This window comes from Nansenia antarctica, assembly GCF_963989245.1.
Source record: "Nansenia antarctica genome assembly, chromosome: 9".
Lineage (NCBI taxonomy): Eukaryota > Metazoa > Chordata > Actinopteri > Argentiniformes > Microstomatidae > Nansenia > Nansenia antarctica.
In genome coordinates this window covers 32,103,894-32,118,318 of record NC_137679.1, presented here as the reverse complement: position 1 = coordinate 32,118,318, position 14,425 = coordinate 32,103,894, and the positions used below count along the sequence as shown (strand labels likewise).

Genomic DNA, 14,425 nt, shown 5'->3' with positions numbered 1-14,425 from the left:
TAGAATAAGACGTCTGCTAAATGCCAAAAATGTTAATGCAAATGTAGAATGAGTCCTGCAGCCTTAAAGAGTAAACTAAAACGTAGTAGTTTAGCTAGCCATCTGCTAGCTACGTTAGCTGTCCGGCAGCTCCTCAGTCAGTCACGTGTTGCCAAAGACAGAATAATGCAAACCGTGGGTGTTTCTTGAGGATGTCCTGCAACAATCAAGCACAGTTTTATATGTTGTTCAAAATGTCATTAATGTTCTTAGGATGCCGGTCTATGTAAGAAAAGGCCCTGTGGTGGGTATCCCAGAGCCCTCGGATAACGGCAGAGGTGAGGATGACGATAATAATGACACTTTCCTGATGGACCCAGATCAACTTCAGGACCAGCTGCCACAGCCATTCCGAATGATTGGCAAGGTTCTGGACAGACTGGTCGACAGGGCCTGGGACACCATCTCAGAGAGAGAGACCATCAGGGTAGCAGAGCAGTCAAAGCAAAAAATCCCTGTCCTGGAGCTCACAGGGGATGTCAAGGTAGCCTATCTATATATACACACTCACTTGTATCTTTAAAAGAGGCTTTGCTCCTCTATAATTACACTCTGGGGCTAGTCTAGTACTACCCCCCTAGAAACTTGAATTAAGCCATATCCTAGACTAAAAAGGCATCCTCAATAGAGGTTCTCCATTGAAAGTGCAATTGAGTCCGAGTCAGGACTAGGATGGTTTTGTTTTTGGGAAACCATCCCCCATATGCCATTTAGAATGACATCTCTGAGTTGTCATAGTAAAAAAAAGAAAAACATGATGAAAGCCTACTGAAATACTTGTTTCCACAGCTCCCAACCAGGACAAACTGCTTAGCGTGCTCTGAGAATGGCCGATATCTATTTATGGGTCACTCCCAGGGCCTGTCAGTTAGCAGCTCTTCCTCTCTCCTCTGTGTCTCGGCATGGCGGCAGGACAGGGTGGAAATCACATCCGTTCACATCACCTGTCTCGGGGAGATGGCTTATCTCATCGGCGCAGTGGATGACATGGGTATAGCACCTTTTCGTAGTGGGCCTCTCTCTCTCTCTCTCTCTCTCTCTCTCTCTCTCTCTCTCTCTCTCTCTCTCTCTCTCTCTCTCTCTCTCTCTCTCTCTCTCTCTCTCTCTCTCTCTCTCTCTCTCTCTCTCCCTCCCTCTCAGGCTATGTGGTTATTCTCCAGCTAATTGACTGTCCAGAAATAGAAATTATGATGTGGTATCATAATGATTTCATATTTTTTTCCAATTCACCTTGCCTGCAACCCTCCACCCCTCTTGAACATCACTGCAGGTGTTGCGAGGCTGTTTGCATATCACGCAGAAAGCATCTACCTGGTCAAAGTTATTAATGAAACAGTGAGTAGTAGTGTGGGTAAACAGGAGATTTATTTATGAGTACATTTAATGCCATTTCAGCCCAGTATATCATTACATGATTCTTGATCATATCATCTGAACAGGAGGACATAAACCAGAGACATGTCTGCACGAAATTCGAACTGTCCCAAGGAGGAGATTTTGGAGCTGCTTCAATGAGCTGTAAGGTCCACTGGCACAGTACTACATGTTATCATTACTGATTAGATCTGTTTGTTTTCATTACTTTCTTATGCGTTTTTTAATCTCATCATGCCTTTCATCAGGCAGTGGTACTCATTGGCTGGAAATCTACCGGTTCCCCAAAGAGTTATGGCTGAAGGAACTGGAGACGATGCAGGCATCCTCACAGAAACAGGTGATTTACGCGAACTGTCATTACCCAAGCCTGAATCATGCATCATCATGAATTACTGTTTGTCAGACGCATAGGCTAAATTACGTAAATTAGGAATTTGTTTATTATTATAAGTCAAGACACCAAAGTGGTTGCTCTCTCAATTTATGATTTGGCTTCTAGCATTCCATGTATGTTTATCAAGTTTTAACTAAGTAATGCCAGTGGACCTTATTTTAATGTTCTATTGTAAAACTACACAGGTTGTACGATAACATTTGAATTGTCTTACTAGATGTGATAAGAATTCACCTTTTTCATGGAATTGGTGTGTGACACATCTTTCTGCCTCAGACACAGCATCCCTCCGGGGTTGGAGATATCAAACTGTCGCCTATAGCAGTATTCATGAAAATCAAGCCACGCAAAGCTCAAACAGGTATGTCTTAGAAACAGATTGTCAAAAATAAACAGACGTTAGTTGTCTTACCATGCCTTAAGCATAGATATTCAATGTCTGTCCTCCCAGCATGGAGAAAGCAATCCATAGTTGTATTCAGAGTCTCATAAATGTTGCGCAAGAAAAGTGCAAGAAATGGTGCGCAACAAAAGTGCATGTACTCTTACTCACTATAGTAAACTCAGTTCATAGTAAAGTGTTGAATTAGTAAAGTGTTGAATCAGGTATGCACAACCATGCATTAGTCTCTACAGTCCTCCCTTTTTTTTATCTTATGTTTTGTCTTGTTGTCTTTTTAACTTTCTCTCTCTGTTTCTATTTGTTTTCCTGTAAAGCGCATTTTAATGGTTACTCAAGGGCATACTAGTGGTGGTGTTCTCAGGTGGGATTTGAACTCATGACCTGATCACCAGTCCAACTCACTATCCACTAGGCCACCACTACCCCATATGAAAGGTGCTATATAATTAAATATATAAATAAAGCTTGATTCCGTTCTATCAGGGACCACATTAAAAAGTCCATTTGAAGTCTTACAGAAGACAGAGGATGGGACTGTGATAGGATCTGGACAGAACCACCTGATTAGCAGCCGCCAATGGGAAGACCAGGACGCTGTGTTTAAGTCTTCGTACAGAAGATACTTCATTAAAAACCCCAGCAAGACAACACAGATAGAGGAAAGACCCAGGTAAACATGTTTTGGATGGATGAGGAAAGATCCAGGTAAACACTTTTGGAATGGATGTGTCTAAGCTTAGGGCTGGTCCTTTAGCCTGAATATGGTATTGTTGCAAAGATAAATAACAGGTTATTTCATGGGGCATAGCTTTTGATCAGGTTGGTGTCCTGAGGCTTTGTCTCACCCTGTTTAACCAGTGTCTGTCTCTTGTAACCACTAAGATGATTATTTATTTCTTTTCAGCCATTGCACAAGTCACTTTCTCCTACCTGGGGGGATGTTTCCATTCTTAGGCGGTATGAAGCCCCAACCAGGTTGGTTATGACCAAATACGCAAATTGCATTTTGTTACCTTTTGTTTTTTCTTAAAAAAACAACAACTCACTAATAGAATTCCAATCATACTGTAGTTACAGTCAGTGAAGCCTCTCCAATAAATGTCCCGCTGTCTCCACAGGAGTGCCTGTTGCTGTGTGTATGTGGTGGAGTGGCAGCCATAATCTTCTCCAGTACTTGCTGTGCAAAGCCCCCAAGGATAAACCAGGTAGGTAGGGATGAGAAGAAGAGATAAGAATATCTGTGTCTGTATTCCTCTTGAATAAGAACCTCATCCATATACTAGGGTGGAGTAGACTCAGCCAGGGTCAAACACGCAACATAGCCTATCAGCTATGGGTTGGGAAGCGGAGATTTGCAAGGTTATTTGGGGTTCAGTGTCTTGCCCAAGGACACTTCGACATGTGGCCAGCCGGGGATCGAACCGCTGATCTGCCAACCTTGTGATCGTTAGACGGCGGCTCTACCTCCTGCGCCACAGCCGCCCCCCAAAATGCTTTGCCATAGTCTCAGATATTCAGGGAACGACTAATCTCTTGGTGTGTGTTCTGTGTGTATTTGCCGTTCTCCATCAGCAGGTGGCAGTGTAAAAGCTCACAGTACTGCTATTTCTCCTATTTAGATGCAGAGTCCAAGCCAGATGTGCTGTGGCCCAACGCACAGGAGATCCTCTGCTCTGTTGTAAGCAGCTGCACAAAATACATTGCTCTTGGACTGGCCACTGAGCTGGTGACCGTATGGGACAGGCATTTAGGTAATGCTTTTTAATGTCGAGTCTGTTATCAAGCGTCAACATGCGTCAATACAGCCTAGATGAGAGCCATACTACAGTGTTTCAGTTTTTATTATGTGCTTTAGGATTAACACCCCCCCACCCCCACCCCCCCAACTATTCTCTTCAGGGATTCAGCTGTCCGTTCTCCAAGTGTCAGCAGACAGTGCTCTCAGCAAGATAGTGTTGTTGGATTACTGGCCTGGCCCCGGTTCTGCTGCTGGGGCTTCCCTCCCCTGTCAGGGGCCCTGTCAGACCAACATCCACCTTCTGGTGACCTGTAAGAGTGGAACGTGCCATGTGCTCACTTCCGGGAGAGGAACAGACTCCCACGCCACACAGCTAACAGAGAGGTATGCTACAGTGCTAGTGATAGAATAATAAAGATAATAATAATAATAATAATAATAATAATAATAATAATAATAATAATAATAATAAGCTTTATTTATGTAGCACCTTTCATACAGAAGAATGCAGCTCAAAGTGCTGTATAATACAGCACAAAAGAACAGATTAAGAATACAGTGCAAAACAAATAAAAAGTAACAGATTAATATAAAAAATTACAATTAAAAAACATACAAGGAATAACAGTAAATGAGTGAAAGAGTATTGAAAACATGATTAAAAAATTATCTGGTCAAGACTAATATCAGGGGTTCCACTACTGCCTTTAACAGTTGTTGGTTTACAGTCAGATTCTACTAGCCATGTCATGTACTTTTAATCAAACAAAGCTTCCAAATGTGTAGTCGTTATCCATAGAGCCATGCAGAGATGCCCGGAGTCATACTGTAGTCAGGCTCATACTAATGCATGTAATTGCATTGCAAAGATGGGCTCATTGTAATGCATGGAACGGAATAAGGAATGGTATCAACCACATGTGTTTGATACAGTACCGTTCCTCGTTCCATTCAATGCATTACAACAAGCCTGTCCTCTCCACCAGCCTCCGCTGGTAGAGAGAGTTTGGCCACAGTAATCTCATCTTAAAGCCTTATGTTATTGTAGTTGATTGTACAAAGATGCATGATTCTGCCCATGGCAAGTCACAGAAGCATTGATACAGTACAAAAGGGTACACAATGAATAGAACATGAATGTACGGAATGTGTGCAAGTGGTTATCTATTTTAAGTCACACAAGCATTGACATATAAAAGGGTACACAATGAATGCTACTTGAATGTATACATATGCTAGTGGTTATCTATTTTAAGTCACACAAGCACTGACGTCCAGTACAATACAAAATGTTACACAAGTAGTCACTGTTGGGCGGCTGTGGCTCAGGAGGTAGAGCTGGCGTCTAATGATCGCAAGGTCGGTGGTTTGATCCCCGGCTCCTCCTGTCCACGTGTCGAGGTGTCCTGGGGCAAGACACTGAACCCCAAATTGCTCCCGAATGAGCAGGCCGGCGCCTTGCATGGTAGCTTGCCACCATTGGTGTGTGAATGCGTTTGTGAATTGGTGAATGAGAGGCCATTGTAAAGTGCTTTGGAATAAAGCACTATATAAGTGCAGTCCATGTACCATCCATTTACAAGTAGATGATGAGTTTACTAACAGCTCTCTCACTGTTAGACCCTCAGAACCAGGGAGCTTCCCCACCGCCATTGCCTCTGTGCCTTTCCTGAAAGGCTTGGTGAGTCAGGCTTACGTTGTTGGTTCTCATTTCCCTCTGTTTCCCTATCAGCTGTGGTAATTGACTAGACTGCTGTGATACTTAATTAGCCCACGCTGTGTGACCACTGGCCCGTTATGCCTCTTTCCATTTGAAAGACAATTATGAGGGCTTGGAATTCTGTGCAATAATGTTTCTCTGTTATGCCGTTAATCTGTTTTCTGTTCGAGTCATTATGTTGAATGGTTTGTTCAGGCTCTGCTCATGCAAAGGAATGGAAACATCCTCCTCCACGACGTTGTCAACCAACGCGTACTGTGCCGCCTGTCACTCCCTGACAAGCATCTTCTGGCAACTCCATGGGAACCAGTGTTCTCACTTGACCTGGTGCAACAGGCTCTGTTCATACGAGGTATGTGTGCCTTTGTCTCTATATAATGGTGTAGTATAGTATATTTATCACCTAGATATTAGATGGCGTATTAATTTATACTCACTGATCTGTGGCGTGGTCGATTGTAAATGGGGAGCAGGAAAATAAAGGCGTCAAAGCATGTCCTCATGTGGTCCTCTGTGGCTCAGTTGGTAGAGCATGGCGCTAACAATGCTTAGATTGTGGGTTCGATTCCCGCTGGGAGCATATACAGGGTTTTTCCTGGCTCAAAATTTCACCTGCTTTACCTGTCCATGGTGGGTCCTTTAAGTGAGGACGAAGAGCAGAGCAAGAAGGACGAAACTGCTGCTGTCAGCCTTCGGCAACGTTTATCCTCCATTCATAGTAACTACTCTACTCAGAAATAAAATAAATGTGAGATCAGAGAACCACCGTTGCCTTCGACCCTAACAGCGCCGAAAATAGTTTCTACCCATTCATAGACGTTAGGAGGGGCGGCAGAAATATACCAAACATGGAAATGAATGTAATGTTGTTGAATTGCAACCTACATAATTATTCTAAGCAAAAAAAAAATGGTTCGGCCTGTCCACTGTATACCAAAAGGGAAATCTAACAAGATGGCTCCGTCCTCCCATCACAACAATCCCAAACACGCAACATAGCCTATCAGCTGGAGGGTTGGGGAGCGGAGGTTTGCAAGGTTATTTGTTGAACACAATGTGATACTTACACTAATGTATCCAGAGAGTGATACACTTACAATGCAGTGATTGCAAAATTGCAATTCATTTAAATACAATCTCTACAAATGAACTTCATTTATTACCAACTCGGCTAATTATGCAACTATAACTACTTTATTATATCAGTTGTGTGTGTGTTGGTGTAAACTTTTAGTTGTTGATTATTTGATACAGTTCACTTATCACCTACATTGGCTGCTGAGACCATTGCTAATACATTTATCATTGTTTTTGGCAAAACGCCAACATTTGTCTGTCCCATTTGAACCCTTTATCAAGCACTATTTTGGATGCCATTCAATGTGCCATTGCATGTGCTCTGCTATTATTTGCACTGGTTGCCGAGGAATGCCCTAATGTCTGTCTTGTAGTCTCACCCCGAAAGGCCTGAGCCCAGCACTGACTCCTGCCCTTCAGAGGCTTGTAAACCGGACGTCCAGCAAATACACAGACAAAGCTCTAAGGGCAAGCTATACCCCCTCACCCTCACACAGAGGAGCAGGCTGCAAGACTCCCCTGGGGGGGGGGCAAAACTGAGAGCGCAGACTTCTTCTGATGGGGGGTGGGGGGGGGGGGGGGGGGGGGGGGGGCAAAACTGAGAGAGAACAGTTGGATTTTGAGGAAAGCGGATTCCATGATTTCAAGCAAGTTGTCAAGAAAATGACATGCCATTTTTTTTTATACCTTAGCCAATGTTTTAGGAAAACCTGGTAGAACGGTATGTGCATAGAGGAGGGGAAAGAGGCTGAATACAAACTCTATTCAGGAATATTTGGAAGTTCATGATTTGTTTGTAAAACTGAAATATTGAGCATTGAATATACTAGAGATGGGCGATACAATGATGTATGCTCCATTTATTATGCACTATTTTGGTCTAATTGAGTCATGAATCTTCAGGTATGTCTTGACTTGTAACAGGGGAGGTTGCCTTTTCCTTGACCCTCTTATAGATGGTCCAGCAACATCTTTGCTCTACATGGGTTTAGGATCCGATTCCTCAGCTTTAGCCCCTTTCTTGTTTTCATTACCTTCAGCATGCTTTTCATTTTTGGAGCATGCTTTAGAAGTGGAAGGCCCATCGTTCTTATTCCCTTTGTGTGATTTGGATTCACCCTGCATCCAGGCATGCTCGAGAATGACATCAATCTCAATTCGCAGGGTCACCCATCCGATGGATCAGGTCTTTGCACTCTGACGGTACATTCCTGCTTCCGAAGTCAACATAATGTTTTTTCTGTATCTTCAGCATCTTCTTAATGTTGGATTCGTCATATGGCAAACATCCACAGAGTATTGCGAATAGAACCACGCCCATGCTCCACACGTCATACAATTTGGGGTTGTATGGGATTCCCTCTAAAACCTCTGGTGCTGCATAGACTGCGGTGCCACAGAAAGTTTTACTGAGGATCATTTGTCCATCATCATCGTAATCGATTCTCCTGGCGAATCCAAAGTCTGACACTTTGAGGTGGAAGTCCTTGTCCAAGAGTAGGTTTTCACATTTCAAGTCTCTGTGGACAACGTCTAAGTCGTGTGCAAATTTGATTGCATGTGACAGCTGTCGGAATACTTTATTGCAGAAATCCTCCGGTAAAGCACCTCTGACTTTGATGAACTGCTGTAAGTCCCCTTGCACACCAAGCTCCATAATCATAAACACCTTTCCTTCCGATGTCTCGAAAATCTCGAAGATCTTAACGATGTTGGGGTGGCTTAGGGATGCGAGGATCTCCAGTTCCCGGGGCAAGAATTTCTCCAAGAAATTGTCTGGTGAGTTTTTTCTGCTGATAATCTTAACGGCAACACTGTTCTTCAGACGCTCAGAATAAGCGGATCTTACTTTGGAGTATGATCCCTCCCCTACACTGATGCCTAATGTATATCCTCGTTTCTTCAACACCTGTGAGTTGTCCACAGGGCTGGACTGGGACAAAAATTAGGCCCTGGCATTTTTGGCCCAGACAGGCCCACCCCAATCGGTCGGACCACACCCACCAGCACAAAAATACTTGCCTTATATACTCGTCTTATATACTGTGTGCTGTACAGTCATATGACAAACTGTAGTATTCCCCCAAACCACTACAAAGACGACTACATACAGTAAGCAATGGTACCAGTGCAAGTAGACCAGTGTACTCAGTGATCAGATTCCAGAGCGAATTTACGAACACAGCCTTGTTGTTCTAGATTTTTTTTTCCATTATCAACCTATCATTGCGCTTTAGAGTAAAACAAAGCACGCAACTGTCGCGTCTATCTTTTCATGGCAACTCTACATTGTGATTTACAAGGGATATTAACTAATATTAAGTAATATTATTACTTGGTTACATTTTGCAATTGATCCGCGGTACACATGCGTGCCGAACCGTGGGGGGCGATCCGTTACACCCCTAACAGCTACCTATATTTTCCTTACCGGGTCAACGGTTACAGGCTGACTCGGCCCCGCTTCTTCTGTATCCTCTCTATCCTCTGTATCTGTACCCTGCTCCCGCTCCTCCCTGCCAGCCTCCTCTTCAACCCTAACCCTAACCCTAAACCTCTGTATCTGTACCCTGCTCCCGCTCCTCCCTGCCAGCCTCCTCTTCAACCCTAACCCTAACCCTAAACCTCTGTATCTGTACCCTGCTCTCGCTCCTCCCTGCTAGTCTCCTCTTCAACCCTAACCCTCTGTATCTGTACCCTGCTCCCGCTCCTCCCTGCCAGCCTCCTCTTCAACCTGTTGCTGTTGCTGCTGTGGTAAACTTGAGGGTGCAGCAAACATGTCCCTAATGTTTACACATTTGGCAGCATCTGCCTCGAGTTTCTTTTTGTTTTTCTCCCTACGTTTTTCCCAGCCTCCCTTCCGTTTTAGTGTGCTTTTGCGCTCCATCTCTCTCAGTATCTATCTAGTAACTATCCAGGCTAACTACATTTATTTTGCCTGCCGGCTCGGCCCAAAACTACCGCGAAACTGAGACGGAGGTCTGGTGCTGCGTGCGTGCGTGACCCCTGACCCCCCCCCCCCCTTCTCTCTGTTGATTGGGCCAGCCCAGTGTCTGCATCGAAAACCGTCCAATGGGCCGCTGTCCCTGATTTATGGGCCGTTCAATGGTAGGTTTCGATTTATGGGCCGTTCAATGGTAGCTTTCGGCCGGGCCGGCTGGTAAAAAAAACAAAAAACAAAACGTTATTTTTATTTTTTTATTTTGCCGGTCGGCTCGGCCCAAAACTACCGCGGCCCACCGGGCAAATGCCCGGTATGCCAGATGGCCAGTCCAGCCCTGGTTGTCCATGGTAAATTATGTTTCAAATGTGTGTAGCATTGAATTATCTAAAACATTTGTATGAAGTTGATCTTTATGAAATTTTCTGTTGCGTCATAACGGCTTGGAGAACCATATTATGACGTCACAATAAGTATAACAAGGCTAGATGTATGACAAAAACACACTACATGATTTTACTTTACAGTTGTCTATAAAATGTTTCACTTGGTGATATTGGCAGCGTACTTGCACCCATTAATGTCAACAGTAGGCTGTGAGGATAAACGGAAGCATTCGTTGTATTGATAGTCCAGAAATGTCCTCTACCTTGCAAGGTTCTCTGTGACCTTTCGCAATGCTTCTAGCTTCTTTGCCCGGTTTTTGGCTGCAGCTTCATTAGCCATTTTCAAACCCAACCTCTCTCTTCTTCCTGGTTCTGGAATCTGTATGTAAAATAATGTCAAATTGATCTACTGCTTTGAACCAACAATTTAAAAACCAAAAGATATATACATATAGATCAAGAGAAATGTAGACAGTACAAGGGCAGTCATTAGATTGTACCTTAAATGGGACGGGTGCTGAGGGACTGCGCCGACCAGCTGGCCGGGGTTTTCACCAACATCTTCATCCAGTCCCTGTCCCAGGCCACCATCCCACCCTGCCTGAAAACCTCAACAATCATCCCAGTCCCGAAGAAAAGCACGTTGAGCTGCCTAAACGACTACCGCCCGGTGGCACTCACACCAATCATCATGAAGTGCTTCGAGAAACTGGTCCGGGCCCACATAGTCACACGCCTCCCGCCCAACCTGGATCCATACCAGTTCGCCTACAGAGCCCACAGGTCCACAGAGGACGCCATCGCGACGACTCTCCACTCCACTCTATCCCACCTGGAGAGGGGGAACAGCTACGCTAGACTGCTCTTTGTGGACTTCAGCTCTGCCTTCAACACTATCCTTCCAGACAGGCTAGTGACCAAACTACTAGACCTGGGACTATCACACTCCATCTGTGCATGGATCAAGGACTTCCTGTCTGACCGCCCCCAGAGGGTGCGGGTGGGCTCCCACACCTCCACCCCCCAGCAACTCCATCATAAAGTTTGCAGACGACACCACCGTGGTGGGCTGCATCTCGGGGTGGGACGAGGCGGCGTACAGGGATGAGGTGGAACAGCTGGGCAAGCTGTGCAAGGTCAACAACCTGCTGCTGAACCAGTCAAAGACCCAGGAAATCATCGTGGACTTCAGGAGGAAAAAATCTGAGGTCCAGCCCCTGCTCGTCGATGGAGGGAGCGTGGAGAGAGTCTCAACTCTCCGATTCCTGGGGGTGCACATACAGGATGACCTGTCCTGGAAGACCAACACAGCAGCCATCATCAAGAAGGCACAACAGCGGCTCTACTTCCTGAGAGTCCTCAGGAAATACCACCTCAAACAGGAGCTGCTTGTGACCTTCTACCGCTGCACAGTGGAGAGCATCCTCACCTACTGCATCTGCGTGTGGTTCTCCAGCTGCACAGCCGCAGAGTGGAAAGCGCTACAGAGAGTCGTGAGATCGGCCCAGAAGATCATCGGCCCCCCCTTCCCCTCTCTGGAAGAGCTGTACAACACACGCTGCCTCAGGAAGGCCTCCAAGATCTCCAGAGACCCATCCCACCCTGGGAACGAACACTTTGTTCGGCTGCCCTCAGGCAGGCGGTTCAGGACCATGTCCGCAAGGACAAATAGACTGAAGCTCAGCTTCTACCCTAGGGCCATTCAGGCCCTGAACACAGCAAAGACCTAGGTTCTAGGCCCTGGACAATCTAGACAATTTGATGGCAGCTATTAGATTGTAATCAAGTGCAATACTGAAATACAACTGTGAACATTTCAAACCTGCAAACTGCGACACTTTAAAATGAATGTGCAATAATACTATGTGCAATATGACAACCCTCGTGTACAGAAGGTTCAGAGATAGGAAACGTTAGGATATTTATAGCATAGCATAGAGTACAGCACAGTGTTTTATATGTATAGTATAGTAGTATAGTATAGTGGATAGTGTATATATCCTTTATTTATGTAAACCAGCTCTTTTCCCTTCTTGTTTTTAGTATTTTTTACCTAGCACCAGGGGAGCCCCCCCTCCTAAATTTCGTTGTATGGTACCTGTACTGTATTAATGACAATAAAGACCATTCATTCATTCATTCATTCATTCATTCAAATGATGAGCCATGCTTTCTCTCATACGGTGTGTCAGACCCATCCAGGTGGAAGGGGGTGCTCTCTATCTCACCCCAGGTCATCAGAGGAGTCAGCCACACCTGCATAGACAACATCATCTCTAGGGGACTCTTCTACAGAGTGCTCTCTAAAGGCAGTGTTGAATCTATTATACATTGTTATATTAATACACATTATACAAGTGTACAGTAAACATGTTGTTCCCCCCTTCTATAAAAGGAAAGTGATTGAATGAAGCAAGACATTAATTCCTGAACTGTTTACTAAGACACTGGTTTTATAGTGCTGGGTCCCCATTGCACACAGGGAGGGCTTTTCTCTTGGTGTGATCACCTTCTGTGACCAAAGAGAAAAAATATTTGGGTGCTATTAGGCTACTATAGTACTAACTCCATTGATATAGGATACTTTTACTTCAAACACAAATTTCACCAATGGGATAAGACAGATTATTTGGTAAAAAAAAAAAGTGAGGTTACACAAGTGTTGGTTTTCGTATTGATATAGGCCAAGTGTTCTTGTATTCTACATGACAGACTTCACTCACAAAATATTATTCACAAATTCATTAGGCTATAGGCCTAGTGCATTAAGCTACACACCTGCAGCTGCATTTCTAGCCAGACTGAAGAGTTACCAGAACGTAGCCTACTGCATTAGGCTACACACTCCTAGCTCTCCACTTTGCACCCTATTATAACGTTTTTAGTGACGAATCGGCCTAGGCCCGTAACGCCTTAACAATCTCTATGGCAAGACGCTTCTTTCAAAATAGTGTCTCCAAAATTGGGCCATTCAGCGTAATTTCATAATAGTCGCATCTCTATGACAACGCCCATCATTCACCCAAGTTTCATTAGAATTGTCCCGGTGGTGTCGGCGAAAACACATGTGACGAACGGACAGAGACCAAGTCATAGTCCCCTCTCCGATCTCACCGGGAGGAGACAGTAATATAAGTGTTTCTCATTGTTATTCTATTGTAGAGTATTTTGAAAGTAATATATACTTGTCTTGAACATAACCATGCTACTTACCAGGTGCAGGGGAGGGAGCTCATTCAAAGCCATATCCATTCACTGTTGGACCCTCTTGGGGGATGAGCTCTTTTCCATCTGGGCCTACTTTACCCTGTTTGAACTGGAGATAAACACTTGGGAAGATCAGCTACATCATTCAGGAATCAATCAGGATTAAACAATTTAATTTTATATTTTGATCTGGTGGTAACTATAGAAACCCTTGACAACAAGTAAGACACTACCACCATTATATCCAAACCAATTAATCAAATTTAATTGTTCCTTATCAAATGCAAACAGGCTGTGTGGCTATCCCAAAATAAGATTCATAGACTAACATGTGGGATCCCAGAGCAATGTTGAAAATAAGTGTCATTAGGCTATAGGCACACATCTAGAGGACTTTAGGTTATAGCACTTTATTTAGACACAGCCTATACTGAAACATGTATGCACTCACTGCAATGTAAGTCGCTTTTGATAAAAGCATCAGCTAAATGGCATATATTATCAGATTATTATCAGATTACTCAGTAGAATGACGTCAAGCTTTTTATAGGTGACCAACACTCCAAAGAGACGCTGGAGTCAGGGGACACACAGAGTCTGCTCTTTGACTTCCGCTTCAATGACTTTGACATCATCGAGCCATACAGAAATACACTGAGGGGTCAGCCGGGGACAGGCCTCTCAGACCTGGAGGAAGCTTGCAATCTCTATTTCCAACAAAGGTTTGTAAGTTTCCTTTTTTACAATTGTGACAGGGTCTGGTAAAAGAAAAGTCTTTTATGTCTTATTTTTAAAACTCTTTTTCTAGATTATGAAAGTCCAGATTGTTATGCTTATTTGAATGTTGGTACACCAACAGTCTTTTTTCCCCCCGATACATACCCGGAAAACACACAGCAAATCACACTCTATGAATCTGGCTTACATGAACACGACAACATCAACAACAAAGGCTGTTTTGTCAAAGATCCACATGCATTTCATGTTCTTTTCTTTTCACCCCATTACGTGAAGAGTGCTATCTCTGGATGAAAGGAACAGGGCCATTACTCAGACTTGGAACCAGCTGCAGCAGCATGCTGTTGCAGTCCTACATAACCAGCATAAACGTCATACTCACGCCACAGCAACCCTGCAGGGGTC

The 14,425-nt window shown here is 44.2% G+C and overlaps 1 protein-coding gene across 1 annotated transcript; it reads left to right on the top strand.

The window, feature by feature from the left end:
• Positions 1-253: 253 nt before the first annotated feature.
• wdr93 (WD repeat domain 93) lies at positions 254-14,097 on the top strand (the record flags this gene model as incomplete). Its single annotated transcript, XM_080539693.1, has 15 exons — positions 254-523; positions 829-1,030; positions 1,310-1,374; positions 1,479-1,557; positions 1,662-1,753; positions 2,087-2,171; positions 2,697-2,883; positions 3,118-3,188; positions 3,332-3,418; positions 3,833-3,964; positions 4,113-4,335; positions 5,572-5,632; positions 5,867-6,023; positions 13,833-14,004; positions 14,091-14,097. The coding sequence occupies 15 exons, from the start codon at positions 254-256 to the stop codon at positions 14,095-14,097; spliced, it is 1,890 nt and encodes a 629-aa protein (XP_080395819.1).
• Between the last annotated feature and the right edge of the window lie 328 nt (positions 14,098-14,425).